Raw genomic sequence first — 21,736 nt, 5'->3', positions numbered from 1 at the left:
GCAATTGATGAAGTGGTTGACTTTCCTGTAACCCAGTAGGGATATCACAGCCATTTCCTGTGGGGTCCCTGTCCCAGGAGATGGTGGACCTGTGTACCTAGATCTGCTGCATAGTCTTAGGTGGGTAGGATAACTCCTTCTTTGAAGTCAAGTAAAACAGAAGTTTAAAAAAGTGAAGGTACTTACAGGTACTGAGTTAGCACACAGGGGCTTTTTTTCTCCCATAATTTTTTAAGATTGAAACCTAAAGTAATAGTATTAGGAATAAGAACATCTACAGATGGCGAATTAGGTGGAGTTTCTTAGGGGCTGCATTTTTTTCAAAGATATTGCCTTCCCTTCACAGGATTTCTTGGACTTTTCATTGAAACCCAGAGTACTGACTACTGTCAAGAGTTGAGAATGGTACTGTGTGTGCTCAATTCCTGCATCATGAAGTACAGAACAACTTTTACAACCCTCACTTTAGGGACCCAAGGCATTGTTAGAAATAGAAATGCTTTGTGGCTGGTAATCTAGCTTGTGTGTTTTGCATCTTTAGTTTACAGCTCTTATTTCTGAACTATATTCTTAGTGGAGCTGTACTCTTGTGTATGTTGTCTATAAATAGAATTATTTCAGAATATAATGTACACAGAAGCGGTGATAAAATACACAAACAGCATCTCTTGTTTTCCTCAAAGGTTTGGAGCAGAATGCAAACAGATCATAAGGTATGTTTTCTATTCAGCAGAAAATACATAGCTGAGGAGGATGTTTTGACAGCTTGTATCCAGGTTTTTTTCATTGGCTGGGAAAGGACTTTTGTGATTAGATTACCAGCTTTGAATTGTCTCACTGTCTTCCAGAAGCAGATGGGCATTAGGCATAGATTTGAAATTTTCATCTGTTATTAAAATCTGTATTCAAGGCTCCTGGTTCTGATAGCTCTTAATATAGAGTGAAAGTTTTATGATTGTAGCAAACAAAAAAATCCCTCACCTTTGGCTAATGTGATGACAGCTTAGTGACAGCTTAGTGTCTGAGCTGCAAGGGATAAAGACCAGCTGAAAGACATCTTCAAGAATCTGTGGTCGTTTATCAAATTTTAATCACCTTCTAGAGACTAATTACTTTCTTAAGACACAAACATAATAGTGATGGATAAATATCTTAGAATAGAGATATCCACAGTATTTTTCTTACCCTTTGGGGAAAAGACCACTTTTTAACCTTTCCCAGCTATAACTAGATAGTGGTACAAACTTGAAGTGCGAAAGCCAATTTTTTGTTAATATCTTCATCATAGTTCCCAAATCCTCTCTGTAGCTTTAGAAAGATTAATAGTTAGGAATGCTGGAACTAGCCAAAACTTTTTTTTTTCCTCCCAAGAAAGTTTTCTGCAGCACAGAATCCTTTAACCTTGTTATAAAACACGGCAGAGCTGCCATTGTGCAATCCTCATTTTCACTGAGACAAGGCTTTTCTGTGTGTTTGCTGTTGCCAGCGTGTGCCCTCGCATCAGATCTGACTGAAGCCTCTTCCCAGGAAGCAGTGAGGTTTGGCATGTCAAACAAACCCAGTTTTATGGGGTCACTCTCTCCCTTTCTCTCTCTCCTTGGTGGAACATCTTTCTTACTTGGATTTACAGCCTAAAACTGTAGCTGCATTTCTTCTTTTTACCATGGCAGGTCATTGTGATATGTTGTGAGCTCAGTGTATGACACCAGGACCTTGGTGGCTGCTCTGCACTGACTTCAGTTAAGCTGTGTGTGTTGTTGGCAAGGGTAGGTGTGTGTGATCGAGCTGTTGGGTCTTGAGTTGATGGAAACCATGGTGATGGGAGGGCTTCAGTAGCTTAATACATGGTTGCAGGTCCTGGTGAGAGCACAGGGAAGACTGTTGCTGTGTCTTAGCTTATCTCCATCTAAGCTACTCACATGGACTGTCTGCATTTGCTAGAAGTCCACATTAAATAGCAAGAATAGTCATATCCACAGGCTTGTTTGCTTGGGTACCCTGATGAAAATCAGATGTGACTTTTCATGGGGGAAGAACCTAGGTCTGTAGCCTTCCATTCCTGTTGACTCTTGGACTGAGGTGTTAACTCCCATTGTGTGGCAGAGCTGAACAGCCCCTCTTCAGGTCAGGTGCTGGCAAATACGCACTTTGTGATTGTTTATCAAAAATGTTTTTAAATGGTTGCACCTGTAACATATCCTACATTATCAAATGTGCATGATTTATTTAGAAGTTTGAACTTTCCTTTCCCAGCCTTTCAGCAGCTAAGTGCTATCTCAGACTGTGTCTGAAGGTGAAAAAACTAATACATTCGTAGACAGTAAAAGTGAGCTGCCTCAGGCAAACCTTTACAGCCATCCGTGGCAGAAGAAACTTTGTTTCATGGTTCTTGGAAAGATTAGCTTAAATAAAAAAAAAACATGCTCTGATGTGGGGTCTGCGCTAGAGTAGAACTCAAAGTATCCACATCTCACTTCCCTCATCATTTAGAGGCACTAATGCTTTCATGTCTTATAGGTGAGTACAGTGAGTATAAAATATTTTAATTAATGGAAAGAAAAGCTAATAAAATGTAAATTATTATTACAGTATGATTCTACTTTCAAACATTTTTACCATAGCAATATTTCTTAGTTCTGTGCATTACTTTCTTTTCCATATTTAAACTTTTACAAACAAAACCCCCGCTTTTTTGTCTTTGCAATATGTTCAGCAGAGTTGTACTCAGCTTCTACCATTTGGACACTATTTAATTTGCATTTCCCAAGAGAATTGAATTAGGTTTTATTAGTAAATTGGGCCTATAACTTTGTAGGCAGGTTTTATTAGTTTATCACACATCAGTATTAGCAAATTGTAAATCCCACTGAAACGAATTTGAAAAGGCCTTAAAGAGAAGCCCAAAACCAATGAAGTTTCTGGAGACGAATAAGGGGGGTTTCTGTTGTTGGTTGTCTTTGGGTTTTTTTGAATCCCACAAAAATGTTGTTAGTGGTAGCAGAGTCATATCTCTTTTTATCATATTCTGTTTTCCAACCTGCCTACATGTTTATTTTAAAGAAGTTAAACTGAATATGGTCAGGAGGATTTCACTAAATTTCTGATATATATGGCTTGGTATAAGAGAGGTAAAGCACTCTTCTCATTTGGACAATACAGCATTTACTGACTATTCATGTGAAACAGGCAGGTACATTTCTTCTTGTTCATCAGAGCCTGTTCATGTGGTGCATATGCTTGGAAATAAGATCTTGCATCTAAAAGACAGTAATAAGGAAGAAGGAACAGCTGCCTTCTGGAGGTTTTTGATCACAATCTGGGACAAGCTTATTGAAAGATTTCACTTGATTTCTTCAGTTCCTGGATCATGGCCTAAATCAAAATTCACTGTATAGTTGTTTTCCTTTAGTAGTTAAATGTGGGAGTAGTGCTTCATCTCCAAGAGCTTTTGAATGCGAGCTTGAATTTCTTCATGTCTAGTCTATAATAATTTGTTTATAGAAATTCAATACTGCAACCTGACGTGTTATAATCCAGTTTAGATGTCGCTATGTGTATTTGACCAAATCATGCTGGTATGGTATGGACAGATGTTGTAGCATTTTTGAAGACCAAAAGCCTGATTATTCAAGGGGAAGAAGATTTTTCTCTGTGACCCATATTCATCAGTGAGACTTTCCCAGGGTTTGGAGGTCTGTGTGTACTGCACCACGAAAGGATTAGGGCCCAGCACTGCCTGTAATTTGGGAATATCCAGATGAGGACAATATTCTTCATATACATTATTTCTTACACAGCAACTTCTTTTTATGTGCTTGGGTGCTTATTTAATGCTATTCAGTTCTTAGGCTGTATCAGAAGAAGCTTCCAAGAAGCTGTCCTTGTGTCCCCCAACACGTGGCAGATGTCCACAGTGCAATGCACAGTTCTTGTCCCAGAGAGCCCATAGTCAAGACGGGCAGGGAACCAAAGACAAGACTCCTCCAACGTTGGGTGCTGGGCCCTGGAGTAGGGCAGGGCTCTCCTGCCTCCTCTCTGGTGACCAGACCACACCACCTCTCCAAGGTGTGTGGTCCATAATCATGAAGGATCATGTTGCACTTGTTTCATTTACTGTAAGAGCTGTTTAATTGCTCTGAACAATTACCCTAGTATGCTAAGAGATGAAATAGCTTGCTTGGGAATATTTTAAAGGTGCAATTTTTTTTTTCAGCAAGTTGCAGATGCCATGTGGGAAGAGAGTTAGCATTGAGGTTTTAATGCACTTCAGCTCTCTTGGAATATAGGATACTTGGGCCTCTTTCACTCCCAGTCACTTCTTTTACATTTTTTTTCGTTGCTTTTTATTTTACTGTATTCCACCTGCAGTTGGCCTCATTTAAACGACATGGTTTTTAGGTGGCCATTAAGAATTTTAAAAGAATACCAAAACGCTGTAGCAGTTAGCTCAAGTCCTTTGGAATGTCTTACCAAAAAATCCCCCAAACCTGGGTCTGTCTCTTCTGAAATGTAACATTAATTAATTCCCACGTTCTGTCTGCTGCTCTCAGTCCCTCCAGATGTGCTACTAGGAATAGACTGGCTCCCTGGTTACAAGCCATCTGGGCTCTGTAAACTGATTTGCACTTATATTAAACAATAAGTGAACAGAATGCGGAAGAGTTATTAAAGCAAATGTACATTGCTTATAAATCTCAAAGTAAAATATTAAAATGCAGTAAACGGGAATGGAATGTGCAAATGAAGACCTGCTTGTTTTTAATGAGTTTAGCTGTGACCTTCTCGATTTCAACCGAAAGAAAAGAATTTTATTTTTCTCTTTAAAAAAAAAAAAAAGAAAAGAAAAGAAAAAGAAACTATAAAACTGCTTACAGAAGTATCTGAGACAAAAACAAGGAAATATAATGTTCTAAACTTGACTGGTCCAAACCACTCAAGCTGCTGTGACAGCTCATAAAACTGAGAGTAGTTTTTAACTGGACTCTGTTTTACATTGCCAGAGTGAATTTTCCTTGCAGGAAGTAGCCAGAAGGTTTATTTAGTTTCCAGACTGCTGCTTTGATCTTTCCATTCTGTCACTTCTCAGGTTACATAGCCCTTTTTCACTGCAGTAAATCTGCAACAGTTAATGAGAATAAAATTTCCTCCTTCTCACTGATCGCATGCTGTTAAATGCCAAACCACAGCCAGCAGCATATTTGCAGAATTCAGCTGCACTGTACAAAAACAGCACAATCAGTTTAATCTTGTTGGTTTTGTAATTCATTTTATTGAGCTTTCCTTTTTCAAGTGACCTATTTTATCAAGACAAGTGGTTGCAAGGCCAGACCTGGAAGAAAGATTTAAAACTGTAATAAAGCGAAGGGTGTTTTGAACGCTACGTATAAGCCTGCTCGCTGGATTCAAAATTAAAACTACAATGAGTAGTTTTAAAAAGTCCTGTATGTCAGTGGGATATTTCTTATGGTTATTATCTGAACTGAACATGTGCTGCAAGCAAGTCTCTAGTCTAAAAATTAACGTAACATAAAATTACATTATTTGCCAATCAGTTAAAATTGTTTTGATTCTAAAATCCGACTCTCCAAATATGTCTTTATCAGTTTTAGCCATTCAAGTATGACTGAGCCACCCTTTTCTCTTCCCTCTGGAAAACTAGATGATATCTTTTTAACAATGAGATTTTAAAAAATAATAAGCCTTCTGGGTTTTCAGCTTTTAAAGTTGTTTTTGTTTGTTTGTTTTTTTTCAAGACCCTCTGCCCAACCTTTGGCCTGGAAACATTTCATTTTTAGTTCATTTAATTGAAGTGGAAATTTTTTTTGCAAAATAATGCTACTCCAAGGTGTAGATCTCCAAGAAAATGTTCCACATTTGTATTTGCATTTGGCTTGTTCCCTAATAGATCCAGTGGTAGCCCTAAGAAAGCAAGCAGTAAGAGACATTAAGATTTATTTCCTTCTTGGTTTACACTAAAATCATCACTGATTTGGGATAGGTTTTGACAAGATTTCACTAGGGCCCTGTGTTGATATTTTAAAAGTGGTTGAAATCGGGACAATCATCTATGGTGGTAAAAAATATTTAAAGTTTATTCATCAGTAATAATGCTCCAACTGCATTTGCTGTGTGCTCTACTGAATACTGCAAATCCCCTAGTAATGTTAACTTTCAGAAAAGACTTTGAAAGCTTTTATTGGCTGCAGCTGTAAGTCAAAGCAGAACAGATTTTTTTTTTGACTCTCCCTCCTTTCCTTCCCTCCAGCATCTGGATTATCGTCCACATTGAGTTGCCCAGTTCTTGATGCTGAGCCCTGGAGACAGCACGATTTTCAGCCAGTAACCTGTTGGCATGGCTCTTCTGGGGATTTGTGCACAAGAGGGAACTTTTTTCCCCCTGTATTTATTGAAGCAGAGAGCTGAGTGGCAGTGCTTGGACTTGAGGAGCTTGGATAAATATTTAAAGGAATAATTCTTCATCTGCAAGCGCTTCAGTGCAAGGCACTGAAAACTTGCGTTTCCACCTCAGAGTTTATCTCAGAGTACATTTTCCCAGTAACCCTGCTCTGGAAACAAGAAACGCTTCCCTTCTGGAAATGGGAAGCCTGTGGAAGAAGCAGACCAGATCCTGAGTTGATCTAGGCAGTGACACCAGTCACTTCTATGAAGTTGCCACTTCAGGATCTCATTCTGCTCAAGCTGTTTGCTGAAGCTTCTGTACCCAACATAACACTGACGTTGCTGGAGCTCAGTAAAAGAGATGCTTGAAACCTTCCCAAGCCAGGCGTAGTATTAGTTTAATCTTAAGGCAATGTATTCTTCAATTTTATGGAGTTGACACAAATACTTTGGACTGTGGAAGGAGAGAGGGGGAGGGAAGGACATCTTTCCTTTTTATTGCCTGCTCCTCGGGGCTTTTTTTGTTTGTTTTAGTTCTTAATTAATTCTTAAGAAATGGATATATCTAATCAGTGGGTTTGGCCAGTTGTTGAGCCAACAGCACAGGGGATGTTTCTGTCAGGCTTAGAGTGGAAAGTCAGAAACTCCTGGTTTCTGTTCCAGCTCTGACTGTGCACTTGACCTTTTAACAAATCCTGTACAGAGGAGCTGAGAAACCCCCCGTCCGCGTGGCGGGGCTGTGAGCCTGGGTGAGGGAATGCTACTGAAGTTATCCTGATGCCCTTCAAAGAAACAAGATAGCTACAGGAAGCAACCTGAGTTCTTGAGCTGCTGTTTTGCCCCTGGCTGATCCTGGATTTGTCACCTTTCTAACAGATCAAAAATACTCTTTTTCTTCCAGTCTGAGGGATGTTGCAGAATAAGGAAAAGTCTTTTCTATCTACGTCAGCCTAATTTGAGTCTTCTCATTGTTGTACTTTGTCACTTGCTGTCTTTAATGTCTGGGGTGTTTTTTCTTTCAATATTCCAATGGGAATCCAAGGTCATGGAGAAAAGGAGCAACTTGCCTGGGATCACACAGCAGGTAACTGACAGAGCAAGAAACTGAGCCCAAGTCCCAGGCTGCTTTCAGAGAGCTGGGATGGCAAGCTCTGCAGCTTTCAAGCAAGGCTCTTACTGAATTTGGCTAAGTGAGGTTATTTGGTTTTAGTTCAGGGCTTTCTTACTATTCAGTTGGGAAATTGCTTTTCTCTCTTCTTTTTTTTTTTTTTTTTTTTTTTTTTTTAAAATGCTGCCTCCCCACCAGTGACTTTTGGCACGCTCACTGCTTGGTGCATAGCTGGAGCCTGACACAGGAGACGCAGCGCTCGCTTCTCCACAATTGTCAGATTTGCATTTGTTTATAATTAAATGGCAGAAACAGCAGTATTGTGCTGAGACACAACTGGGCACGAAGTCCAGAAGCAACTGGAAACTTTAAGTCATTAAGTGCACTGAAGAAACCTGGATCACATGGAAGGAGGAGAGGCATGATCACATCCATAAAAGCTGTATCGTGGTGCACAAGGGAGCTAAAGTATTTTTGCACAGGTTCATTCTGACATTTTCTATCTTTTGAGCAGATACAGTATTATGATTTAAGGAACATTAATATTCAATGTTAATGTAGAGATGGACTTAGCATTTGATGCAGTGTGCACAGTCACAGCCCCTGCCACAAAGCTGCCCTCCCACTCGTGCTTGAGGGATGGGAAGCATGGGAAAACAGCTTCACAGATAGGGGAGGAAAAAGTTGGGACCACGAGAGGCAGAATTTAAGAGACTTGTGGTTTATAGTTTAACGTCATTACCAGTAGTGGGAGAATCTACAGTTACAGGACATTATATAAAGAAACATTGTTTTTTCTAAGGCTTCTCAGATGAATGCTGTTTCTCCGTTGCTCATGGTTTGTGCTTTTACCCTGAAGGACAGAAAATTTATGGTCAGTGAAGCAAAACCAGAGGTAGCTGGCACATAGAAGTAAATAGGATCATCTTCTCAATTGCTAGAGCCTAAGCAAGGGAAAAAGCAACCAGGCTTATGCCACTTTCTGACACCCTCCTCTCTTTCATGAGTAGTGCTGTGATAAATGGTATCCTGGCCAGTGTTTATGGACAGTATCAGCAGAAGGGCCAAAGAGTCCATGGGTTTCACAGGCTTTGAGCCTTGGTTAAAGTGTGGTGGTTAGCTGGGACATGCAAAGGATTAGCTAAATATTTCTTACTTGAAGATAGTTCTAGAAACTGGACATCTCTGTGTGTTATATGGAATTGAAAAACGTTTTCTACCTCCTGTGCTTGGATGCGTGCTCTGCCTGAATCCTCATTGTACCACGGGTCAAAGCCTGGATGCCCACCTTTCTGTACCCTGGTCTCTGTGCAGAGGAGACCCGTGGAGGGAGGGAATTGCAGCATTTGCTAACTTTTTCCTCGCTGGGCTTGCAGAATTGCAGCCTGTGCTGCATCCAACACGTGATTATTCTGCCCTGCAATTGTTGTCGCGGACCTACAGTCTAGCATCTTCACCAACACCTAAAAAAAAAAAACCAAACAAACCAAACAACCAAAAAAAAAAACACTGAGAGGAGAGAAAAAACCCACAAACTTTGCTACTGGCAAACTCCCCTGTCTCTTGTTGGCAAGTATCCTAAACAATGGGCTGCATCTCACTTGGACAGGTTATAATGCTGTGTTTGTCTCGGGGTTAGAGACCGGTGTGGTACTTCTGTGGCTTAGATACTGAGGGCTATATTTTACCCCTCAGGAGGTAGTCATTTGAACATAACTTCTTTTGTCTCTTAGACACAGGAACTTGATACAGCATTATAGATTACAGGGGTTTATGGCACAAGAGTTTATAAGGCAATGTAGGATGGTAACTGTACCGTGTGTTATCAACACTGCTAGATTTCACAGAAGGGAAATGTTAGGACTTCAAGGATGCACTGCATGAAATTCTGAATGCCTGCCTGGGGTGAGGTGGGGAATGTTTTCAGAGTGATGATGGTGTTTTTTAGAAACAATAATGTAAGGTGTATAAAGGGAGAAGGTAGGGAGGAAACAGAGGGGTTGCTGTGAGCTCATCATGGTTTAACCCAGCCAGGAGCTAGAACCACACAGCTGCTCACTCACTGCCTCTAGTTTGGATGGGGGAGAGAATCAGAAAAGTGAGGAAGAACTCATGGGTTGAGATAAAGACAGTGAAATAGGTGGAGTAAGAGCTGCACACACAAGCAAAGCAAAACAAGGCATTCATTCACCACTTCCCATCAGCAGGCAGGTGTCCAGCCATCTCCAGGAGAGCTGGGCTCCATCACACATAATGGTTGCTTGGGAAGACAAATGCCATACCTCTGAATGTCCTCCCTTCCTTGTTTCCCCAGCTTTATATACTGAGCAGGACATCACATGGTGTGGAACACCCCTTTGCCCCATTGAGCTGTATCTCCACCCAACTTTTTGTGGCCCCCCTAGCCCGCTCACTGGCAGGGTGGTGTGAGGAGCAGAAAAAGCCTTGAGATCTTAGCGACAGCTAAAACCACCAGTGCCCTATGAAAATTACTTCTCATCCCAAATCCAAAACATAGCACTCTACCTGCTGCTAGTAAAAAAGCTAACTCTATCCCAACTGGAACCATGACAGAACTGTGCTGGTGTCAGGCTTCTGAAGGATGCTCAGAAACCTGCTGGTTTAAAGCCCTTTCTCTGAAACTCGGGAGCAGTTTTGCAAAGCTGCAGGTGTGATCACCTGCCTGGTGAATTATCCATCTATAGATAGTTGTATTTTAAATAAAATAGATTTTATTTTTAATAAAATTATAAAACTTGCATCCCCAGTAAGTAGCTGAGAGCCTCTCAGCCACGAGGCTGGGATAAGCTTTGTTGATGCAGACTAAGGAGGGAGGATTGACGGAGTTTTAGAACAGGTTTAGGATAAGAAGAAATGTCGCTGAAATCGTGGCTCTGGTGGAAGCACCGTATGTGTTTAGCTTGGATTTAGCTTTCAGTGGGCAGTGATTTCAGGGAGCTTTAAGTTTGGGACACCAAACTGAAACCAAGCCATGAAAGTGAGAGGTAGAAAAGGATGAAATTTTGGCCCTAAAGTGTGAACTCCTGAACTGATATTTCACCCCCTAAGGTGAAGACCTTTCCTGGGCCACCTTTGCCTGCACAGGCAGTCACAGTCTTTCACAGTATGGTCTGGCATGATTCTTGCCATACTGCTCCGTGCCTCTGGTGACTCTGCAGGCCTGTTTCCCAGGCGGTGTTTCTTGCTGGGATCGCTCCGAGATCCGTGCATCCTACTGGGAGATTTCCAGTTGGCCTTCAAGGGGTTAGTTCTGACCAAGATTTTCCCTGGTGACCGGGGACTTGCCTTTCTGAGGCCCTGCTTGTGCCGGAGGAATTAGTACCCGTTTTTAGAGCAACTTGTCAGCACCAGCACTAGGGAGGGTGTGAACGCCAGCGCGGACAGGCTCAGGTGTCTATCGCATCAGGAAAACTTAAGGAAAGCAGCCTTGCTCCGTGGTCAGTCTGCACGTGGGTGCTAATTACCCCAGCTCAGACTAAGCTCAAGAGCCTCCCTTCCTGCCCCGTGCACTCACAGATACCTGCAGGGGAAGCCCAGCGGAGGGCTGCTGGCAGAGCGCTCCCTGTCTCGGGCTGCCAAGTCTTCCAGACACACCACAAAGCCATCTCTGGTCTCTGAGGCTCTGGATGAGGGAGGGAGTTAAGGAAAATAACTATTCTGTGGGACACAGGGGGACACGGGCTGGCATTTCCCACTGTGAAGGGGGGGACACGATTGGTCTTTACGTTTGAAATAACGTCAGGGCACCTAGGATCCTAGATGGGCATATTAATTTGGATGTCGTGAATCAGAGTAAGTATCAATAAGCAGAGCTGTTAAGAAATCTCTCCTCACTCATGCACATCAGGAACGTTTTCCTCTCCGGCATGTGTTCTTCAGTTCCCCAGCAGTACAAGCAAATTGGAAAGTTCAGCGGTCATTTGGGGAAGGTCATAGATCACACTAGCAGCCTGAGTAATCCAAGAGGTTTTAAGTATCATAGCATTTAGTTTAAAGTGAAATTTGCTCTGACAGGGGCTGGCAGACCAATAGGAAAAAGAAATATTTGTGCTTGGAGAAGTGCATGTGTAGAGACCGCGAGTATAACTGATGGCTGGAAGTGATTTCAGTCTAAAAAAAACAAATCATTAAGAGAGTGCATAGGGGTAAAATACACAGTTCATATTTTAAAGGGTCTCAAAATGAACCAGTGACTGAGGTTAGCGGTACATAGTAATTAGCTGCGCTGTTCACTGTTTAACTCCATCAGCTCCAGGCGCGGTGGTGAACTTTGCACAAGGAAGCAGTTGTGCTTGGACGACGTGGTTAGCCAGCACCCATCTCTCCGTGTGCGTGGGTGCAAATTTTTGAGGCAAAACTGCCTTAACTTGCAGATGAAAGTGTCGGCCCAAGTCGTTTATCCGAGGAGTTTGTTGTGGAGTTGTGTGATCTGTACCCACGACACAGCTACAGGGATTGCACTGCTGCTGGGTACCCACTGCGGGCTGACTAACGGGAGGAAAAAATACCAGTTGGGGGAGAAGTATTGTTGTCTCAATGGCATAATGATGTGTTCCTAACTTTTGGGGAAGACAGGCTGATGCTTGCTCTGCTGAGGACTGAGTTTCCCTGTAGATCAGGCCAACAACGTGTTTTTCCTAGGAGGGAGTTTTGAAGTTGATTGCTGGTATAAATCCAAGAACACATGGCACAAATCACCATCTCGGGCCGATCGTTACCCGACAAGTGTTTACAGCCAAAAAAGCTACCATCTTTCCTGGCTCTTCCCTTCTGCTGTTCTTGGCAGAAGTGGCAAGGGTTGATCGGAACTTGGTTTTTAAACCCGTGTCTCCACCTCGGTAGGTTAGGCTTGCAGAGTCGTTGCCCTTGGCCCCCCAGCCTGGGGAGCGAGCCAGGCTCCGCTCTCCAGACGTGTGTTTGCTGTTTTGTTGCCCTACCCCTCCCTTACCTTCTGGGCTCCGTCGCCTTGCCTTCAACTAAGAGGACACGTTTTTTGCTAGGATCTGCCATCACAAACAATCCCATAGGCAAAGCTGGTATGTTTCAAGAGCACTAACATGTAAAAACGAAGCCAGCTTTTTTTCTGAAGCACGGACAAGCCTTCATTTACTTTAGAGAAATATTTAGATAGAGGAGAGTGGTGATTTGATCAAGGTGTTTTAATGTGATTTTCTGTTCCTTTCTTTTTATTTTTTTTTCAACTGTCCAAAGCAGTTATCAGCTGATCCATCTCTTCCAGATTTCTACAGGACACTAACATATGTCTAAACCATTTGGAAATAACCGATACTCCTCAAAGTTTAAACTCTAGGGATCTTTACCTAATTACTTACACATTTATAAAAAAAAATATATAAAAAAATGATTTGCTGAGAATGTGATTGAAACCATATTTTCCCTGCTCTCGTTATCAATTTAAATACATTTAAAAGTTCTTTGAATAAGGATTACTGGACTGGAAGTAGCTGGGAAAGCTCTGGCTGCAGTGATGGAGACCCACTGCCACCTCGTGTCGCAGTGTCGTTATTGCACCTGGCCCCCCAAAACCCCACCGGTTCTTTAGTTAGATGGTATAAAATGGAGTGACTGAAAGAAGGTCTCGAAACTCTGCAGCAACAAGAGAAGCCACGTGTAGATTTAAGCAGAAAGTCCTGCTTCGGGACGTGTCTCAGGCTGCCGTGTTTGTTGTGTCCCTCCCTGCCGCAGTCAGCCTGAGGATGGCTACTGTTTCCTGCCCTGTAAGCCAAGGCCTGACCCCAACGAGTCAGTGGTCTCCCTGCCTGCAGGACAGACAGCCTCCAGCGCTCACAGCTCACTCCAGCACCTGCAGCATCTCTGCAGGATTAAGTTTTCAGCAGTTGGCAGAAATACCAAGAGCCCCTACTCTACCACACTAGTAATAAACCCAACTTATCCATAACAGTCATAAAAAAAAAACAAACATTGAAAGATCAACCCAGAAGAGCATTTTCTGTTAAAATACCTTTTCATTATATACCAATCATAGGTGCTTTAAGGATCTTTGGAAGAAAACAATGGAATTCCTGAATTTAAAGGTAGCCTTAAAGGATCCTGCTTCTCTGCATACACGTTACATACATGTGGCATCACTGGGAACTTGCAGTAGCACAAGAAAACTGGACTCTGCGCTTCCAAATCCCACTACGCCTTCTTTACATATGTTACTAACTCCTAGTACTAACAGTACTGAAAGAACTCTTTTTAAAGAATTGGCATTATTTTACAGTAGTTACTCAACTTGTTGGTTTTCTGAACTACCAAAGAAATTGGTCAGCTTCATGCTCAGTCCTTGTCAATACGTTCAGTAGAGCTTTGTGGCCTGTATTTGGAAAGCTAAACCTGACAGCAGCCCACGTGTGGTCTGTCTGTCCAGTCCCTTTGCATACTGTGAACCAGTAACAGTGGTAGAAGTGAGGACCATCCTCTAAGGTGAGTGCAGGGTTTAGGTGTTTCTGGAGACAAGAGCTGGATACAGACAAAGTAGCAGGATTGCTTTTAATCCCTTCTTTCAGGCATCTTTTAAAGCTTCAGGGCAGCTAATGAGAAAGCTGGTACAAAGGAGGCACCTGGAGAAGGTGCCTCAGAGGTCACCAGCTCATTTCATAATGGGCTTGGAAAAGAGTAAGAGGACTTTGGAGGGGATACAAGAAGGAATGGGTGGCCAGAGGAAGGTGTGGAGCCAGAGACGTGTTCATGTAGGTTTGCAGCTCTGCTTCTCTCTGCTGTGCTGAAGGGACTCGTCAGCCTTTCAGGTCAGGCTGGTGGCTCTGGGCACAAGTTATGACACAGGGCATTGCCAATTCAAATACAGACAGGCAGACGTGGAAATTGCAAAGGACTTTCAGGGTGCTGCATTTCTCAAGGTACATTCAGGTGAAACAGAATTATTTTCTCTGCAGTTTGGCTTGTTGACCGTGTCCCCTCCCTCTCTGAGGACAAATCTCAGCCTCAGAGCTTCCACCTTCGTGTGATTATTGCAATACCCCACGAGTGAACTAGTTTCCTGAGAAACCAGGCACCAAGGATTCTTTTCTAGGACTTCACAGAGGCACAATGTGAGGAGAGGATCTTTGCAAGGAGAGTGATGGACGTGGTCTCCCACCACTTGAGCAGAGCCCTTTCAGTCCAACTGATTCACGGTGCCAGCTTTTTGCTGAGCAGGGGCCTGGGGCCCACCCATTGTACATCTTCTGGATGGGTCATTCTTTCCCAGCCCCGGCGGTTGCATAACCCATGTTCCATATGTATAATTGGCAGTAATGAGGTTCAGCTTTTCTCCACTCCAAAAGCACTTTGGTTCTTTGTGTTTTGACAGTCTTCAGAGGGGAAGTTCAACTCCTTTCAATGCATCCTTAGTCAGACAATAAATCAGAATCCTTTTCCATTTGTCCTTCTACTGAAGTGGAAGCTAAGAAGTGACATAACTATGAATAGGCAGTAATCCAGTGTCTTAGGCAATGTTCATTTTCCCTCTACCTCCTGCAAGAGAGTTATTGTTGAGCATGAAATATGTGCCACTTTTCCCTACGCAGTTCTTGTGCTTTAGTATCTAATTCATTGCTGTGGGACTTCTTAGGTGTAAAAGATGCTGTTCTGTATGAAAAATGAATCATTCTGTCTCATTAGTATATAGCCTTTCAGTAGATGATGAATTCTTCCTGCCATTTGGCTGTCAATCTCGTATCCCACCAGAAACACTGTCCTTTGCTGAACTATGTTGCTGTGCCAGATATTCTCACTTTCTCCTTTCTAGCTGATATTATCCCAGGGGCTTCAGAAATGCACTGAAGGAAGGAAATGGGATTATTCCGATGTGCTGTGGGGGCAGGGTTACCAGTGGGCTTTGCACGAAGTGCGCTTGAAGCCTTTCCTGAAAGACATGTTAACTTCAACGTACAGATAGAGAAACTGAGTCCCAGAAGTAACGTGCTTTGCCAGTAAATCCATAAAAGGATAGAAGACGCCTGTCTCTTCTGGGATTTCTGTTTGACCTGAAAGCTTTTCCTCGATAGGAGCTGTGGTGACTTCTCTGCAGCATTTCTCTTCCCATCAAGAGAAGAGGAGAGCGAGCAGTGCCGGCTAGAAGGGGAAGGTGGCTTACCAAGTAATCACTAAATTATCTCCATGGCAGGAAGAGCTGGAGACACCAGCACTAGTGCACCTTCCCTACTATATGAAAACCTACACTTTCTCTCTTTTTTTTTTTTTGTAGCATCGGAGTTGATGGATTTGGTCAATCCCCAGGGGTTCCTGGCCGCCCGACGACTGCGTACGGGTACCGCCCGGATGAACCTTACTACTACAGCTACGGGGCACGATAAACCAGCCAGCTCTGCTGCCCAGGATGCTGCCACCCACCCTGGAGGAATCGGCGTGGCCGTGGCCAGCAGTAAATCTATCCCTTGGTAATGCATGATTGTACCACGATGGGTCCATCACTGTGTATCCTTTGGCGTGTGTAGCTCCAGATAAAGCTCGCTTTTCTGGGTCCAGTGTTTTAGTGACAGTGTCTACTCTTTGGTTGCTCTTTGTTATGATTTTTGTACAGTTATTTGCTCCGTGACTTGAAAGCCAAGAATTGGAAAGTTACTGGACTTGGAAAGCGTCACATTATGTATATTAAGCTACTAATTTAATTTCTATTAAATATAAACCCCTGTGTGGTCAGCGGTGGAGAATGTGTTTCTAAGCAATGTTTCATTGGTTTTACAAGGCATTTAAGAAGGACGCTTCATGTGAAGTGTGTTCCACATGGACTGTTTCCCTCTAACACTTCAGTAACAGGAACACTGTTAAGCCCCAGCATCTGCTGGCACTGCCCTGACACGTAATTCCCAAAGTCCAGTCCTGGGTCTGAAGACTTTAATAATGGAAAGATGGCACAGATTCACTCCCCCGGAGCTTCAAACATTTACAGGCTAGTTTAATTGCTTGAAAACACTTAAAATTAGAAGCTACACTACAACAGAATACCTTTACCATAGTGGTTAAATGGAGTTCTGTGGGCTGAGAGATGACAGCCACATCCTGAGGACTAGCAAGAGAAAAAAACCCACTGTAACTTGGTTCAGAATCCAGCAGCAGTGCCTGCCCCCCAACTTCCCCATCCTAAAATACAAACAGCTGCAGCTGTTGTTAAGCTGTGTACCCCTGCTCGTAACAAAAGAAAGGGTATGGAAATGGCTTCTCTGCCACAGACATCACGACAGCAGGTCAAATTTACATTTTTTAAAAGAAAAGCTACCCCCACCTCATTTTTTTTTCTTTTTAAATAGCATATTGATTTGCCATTGAATTGTTCCTCACTTTTTTTCTCCCTCATTTCTGTCTTAAACAGAAAATAGACTTGCACTGGGAGCTAATACTACTAACCCAGTAGCCAGTAATCCCGTAAAACTGGTGTACGTGCTGGGGAGGTGATCTTCAAAGGCACGGCCTTGTTTAGGAAGTTGACAGACTATTAGCCTTACATTTTAAAAATATTTTTGCAATCAGGATTGTTTTGAAAGCTTGCTTTATCTGTAAAAAGTGTGGAGGTACTTTCATACGCCCCGTTACTCACTGTGTTTCATGCTGCATGACTGGAAGCGATTCTAAAATTAGCCATGGTATTTCTTAGCAGTTTTCAGCCTCCTCCCTGCGCTGGCTTCATGTTCATGGCTTCACTTACTGGAGGTAGGTGGAAGAACAGCGTTGCCAAGATTAACTAATATTTTTAAAAATCATTTTCTATATAGTTTTTAACTAATTCTTATGCAGTTTCTCAGAAAATGTAAGATCTTACTAGAAACACTGCAGAAAAACTTGAATTAGAGTACTGGGTTTCCAGTGTTGTACCTTTCTAGATTTTTTCCATTGGTCTGAGCCCACACTTTATCTGGCCAGCAGTTGTGCCACATTTAGGCAAAAGCTTTCAGCTATTTTTGTAGTTATAGCTGTGAGAGAAATTACCTAAACTGCATATTAAGACACAGGCTTTTCTTTTCAGACTGGCACTCTCTCGTCAGGCTTTTCCAGAAAATTAGTGTGAAGTTATTTAAAGCAGTTGCCCTTCTCATGGAATGTGTTTTGGGGGGAAAAAAACCAAAAAACTGAAGTGGGTCCTTGGAGTCTATGCAAACTATCAATGAAACTGAAGGAGCCTTTAATTGGAAGCTTCAGGTTAACGAGGAACTAGAGTTGAGCTTCAGCAAACGGGTGGGTGTCTGTAATTGTAATACAGTTGTGACCATGCTGAGAATAAATGGCAGTGGAAAAATCTCTGGCTGCATTTTTAGTATTCAGTTTTAGGAGTTTATGAGAAAAGAATAAAAGATGGAGTATTTGTAGCTTTGCCTGGCAGCAGCTAAGAGGAGAACATCATTTATCTGCAAGCAGAGCTTGGTAAAAATTACTCAGCACTTAGTAGCCTGAGGACAGAGCCTGCTAGCCAAGATGAAAACCAGCTGTGCCACTATACTCTCTAAGGCAGGAGAGAGGCTGATTTTCCCTTTAATTACAGTTCCTGAGCCAGAAAGGGGAAAAAAGATATGAGCACATAGACTTTTCAATCTATATCACATTTCCTGTGGGTGTCAGAGGGAGACTGACCTGTAGGGTAACTTTTTAATTATCTGTATTTATGGATTCAGTCCCTGAGTACTGTATCCTGCGTAAAATGGGGCGAGGAGGGATCTGCTTTCTTTTAGAAACTTCTACAACTTTAGTCCTTTCCTCCTTTTCCTGGTTTCTCCCCCTGACTTTGTGTAGCTCCTCTTTCCCTACAGCAGCAATCCCAGACCATCCCACGAGTATCCTCTTTCCCCGTCTGCTGCTAATTAATTAATGAGTTTGGTTAGGCAGGTGTTTTAGATATAATTAAGCTGTAAAGTTAATAGCACAATGAAATAAGCATAGGCTGAGCAGTTCATACGTCTGTTAGCTATTAGGGAGGCTTTCTGCAGACGTACAGCATAATTTCGGTGAGCAATCTACTTAATGCAGCAACCTAAGATCTTGTTTTAAATCATTATTTGTACCACACTCGTACTTAGGAGCTTGCCAGGGCAACAGAGGGTGAGGAAAAGCAAAAGTAAACAAATACCCTTGGCCTTATAGAGCTTAGGAAGGACCTGATTCAAATCTTCTAAATACCGGTGTGTGCACGGAGCTGTCTGGTAACAGCTTCACATGTGCATTTCATTCTGAAATAAGGCTGCCGTGATTCTGTTTAATCACTCTGGATTAAATGGAACAGGAACAAGATGTATCTTCTTCTGGAATAAGCAGGACAAGCTCTGTTTAGATGCAAGAGATTTCAAGCCCCCCTGGCAGGGTCGTTAGAATTCCTGTAATACACCACGGGTACGCTCAGCTGTCCGCTCCTCACGGGAGAAGGCTGAGAATAGCTACAGCCTTCATTCCTTCCATCACCATCCTCAAGAAACCTACAACACGGTGAAGCTGGCTGACTGCTGGTGCAGCTGTCAGCCCTCAAACTCCTTGTGAGCTGCTCATTTTTCCTTTACAAGGTGAAGGGGAGAGCCCTGAGGCAGCAAGAGAGGTGCGGGAGGGGGCGGTGGGGGACAGCGCTGCGCTGCACGTGGGTCACGGGTGGGAGGTGACATTTGCAATCAGAAACCCACTTGAGTGTGAACATGGACTTCCCTGGAGTTGGTGTGTTGGGGTTCCTGCCCCCTAAGAAGAGAAACCCTCTTCTGGTTATGAAGAAATTGAGTACTTGAGAAATGGCCTTAGCAGCAAACAGCTACTGTAATGACGTTGTAACCAATGTGTCTCTCTGGCAGGAGGGCATCACTGGAAAAGACATGGGCTGCAGTTCAGGTGGGCGCTGGGAGCACCACCCCAGCCCTGTCTCTTCCTTCTGCCTTCTCCAAAGGCCCCGTGGCCTGGAGGAGGAACATTTCTACAGTGCCAACAGCGACTGCACCAGAGCCTGCTGGGCTCCCCAGCTCTCCTTTTACACCTTACGGGCTCTGATCCACAGATGTGCTTCTCACTCCATCCTCTTTTACAGCTCCTAGCCGTCTGTCTCTCCACTCTGCCAATCTCTTCCTGCCCAATGGACTTAACAACCAGTTACAAACCCACCAAGGCACTTGCTGAGAGCTCCATAACCCTGCTCGTTCCCTGTCTGCTCCTTCTGCCCTCGAAAGAGCAGGAAGGGGGTTCACTCCTACCTTGTTAGGTCCCGAGTTATTCTCTGGAGGAGCCTCCAATGGCTGTTTTTAGGAAAAGTAAACGGCAGAGTTTGAAGGGTAGAAGCCCAGTTGGTGTGTTTCTCTTCAGCTCGTCTGGAACAATGGTCTCACGCAGGAGAAGCAGCAAGCAGGAAGGAGTGCTTCTCCACAGAGACACGCCAGCAGAGTAAATACACTGTAAATGATGCACAGCAGCCAAAGTGTGCTTTTTTTTTCTTTTTTCCCCTGAGAGCTACACGAGTTACACCACAGCCTGAAGCTGGAGCCAAGTGCTGTGAACAGAAATCAGTTGTTGCTTATTAAGAATTTTTTGTTGTTGTTACCTGCAGTCGTTCAGGTTTTCCAGTCTTCTTCCTTTCCCCTGCCACAAACACGCACACACAGAGGACATAAAAATCCACACTGAGACCCTTAAATGAACTGTGGTGAGGAATACCCACAGTTCCCCTTATTTTGCACCTTGGGGTCAGGGTCTTTTTGGCAGAACTGTCCCATTTGGGCCAAAGACTTTGGATCTTTTCGACCTTTTAAAGAGGGAGGTGACATATCTGAACTTCATTTTAGTTTCTGTTCCTGTGTGCATCCCTGTATATCCCCATCACATGTGACACGCTTTGTCTCACACGCCATGTTATCTATGACCCGTTCTACTTTCCTGCACCCTCTTCCTCCCATCATCTTTCTGCTTTATTTAAAAAGACCCACAACACTGAGGTGCCAATGAGGTGCTCTATATTTCCCAGGAAGAGCAGGCTCCTCCTGGCACTCTGCCCCTTTGCTAACCCTGACATGCCAGCTTATGGACCTCCCAGTGCACGGCTGTAGAAGAAAGCCTTCCTCAGCTTGCTGAAACAGATCCTGAAGCTCAACTGAATGTGGGTGTGGATCTGAGGGGATTCCCTTTTTCTGTCCGGATACCTCTGGCTTTGTTGTGCTGAAAGGACTCTAGTGTGAATGAGCCACTGGCCAGCAGACCTGTGTCTCTGGGGGTACCTGCACTGCCCATGCTCTGGGTGTGAGCTTGGAAGGCTTCATTAAAAAGGTGGGGGAAGTGTATTGGTAAAGAATGCACTCTACAAAGTTCCAGATTTGACAGCACAAAATTTAATGCAGGCTGAAGTGGTGGAGTTTGGTTACTGGAGAAAGCCAAGGAGTTAGCAGAGCTTAGACCACCTTTGTTAAACAGGCTGCCATTGCCATTAAACCTTTGTCTAGACGAGGCCGCGGGTATGGGGTGTGCTGCTGGGCCCTGCTCCCTCCAAGCGTTAGGTTCAAAATGATTGAGCAAACCACATCCTAATGCCCTGGCGCTGCATGAAACTGGAATAACATTGGCGATATGAAAATAGTGTGTGAAAAGCCCGGACCTCCCACTGCACTATAGTAATTCCTTTCAACGTTCATTCCGCTGTCCAAAATACTCACGTGAAATCTCTCCCCGGGGTCACTTTTACTCTGCAGCACAGAGAGCAATTAGTTTTAATGGCATTAAATGGATCTCCTTATGATGCAGGGGTTACACCACCAAAGCGAAGGCGCGGGGCGACGTGTCAGACAGACCACCTGCCTCGTGGACGCCGCTTTCGCCCTTGATGTCGGCTGGCGGGGACGCCATTGCTCAGCGCCCCACAGCAGCGGGCTGTGGGGGGAAACCGGGGGAGGAAATGAGCCCACTAAATGCAGCCAGGGGGCAGGAAGGCCGCTGTACGTTCGAAGGAGGGAGACACCTATTCCCCAAGCGCCGAAGACCCATAAACCACAGGCACCACAGCTCGTTTCCACACAGCAAAGGAGGCTGAGGCGCAAGGCCGCCCGGGAGGCGCCGTGCAGGCGGAATAGGGCTGGTGGGGGACGCAGCCTGCCCGCTGCTGTGGGGTCGCGGGGCTGACAGTCGCCGCAACGATTCCCGAGGGGCTGGGTTGAAGGGTCTGGGAGGGCTGGCGGACTCGGGCAGGGAGCGGCGGTACCGACCTGCCGCCGGTAAAAG

The 21,736-nt window shown here is 43.9% G+C and overlaps 1 protein-coding gene across 1 annotated transcript in view; it reads left to right on the top strand.

Annotated features, from left to right (window-relative positions):
• Positions 1 to 16,224, top strand: part of KIFAP3 (kinesin-associated protein 3) — a 78,278-nt gene extending 62,054 nt beyond the window's left edge. Inside the window, exon 20 of the mRNA XM_014943522.1 lies at positions 15,762 to 16,224. Coding sequence (XP_014799008.1) covers positions 15,762 to 15,870 — 109 coding nt within the window. The 3' untranslated portion in view covers positions 15,871 to 16,224. The remainder of the gene's footprint in view (positions 1 to 15,761) is intronic.
• The last annotated feature ends 5,512 nt before the right edge of the window (positions 16,225 to 21,736 follow it).

This window comes from Calidris pugnax, unplaced genomic scaffold (assembly GCF_001431845.1).
Source record: "Calidris pugnax isolate Ruff unplaced genomic scaffold, ASM143184v1 scaffold63, whole genome shotgun sequence".
NCBI classification, from domain to species: Eukaryota; Metazoa; Chordata; class Aves; order Charadriiformes; family Scolopacidae; genus Calidris; species Calidris pugnax.
The sequence above is the reverse complement of the archived record's forward strand: the minus strand, read 5'-3'. Positions and strand labels throughout refer to the sequence as shown.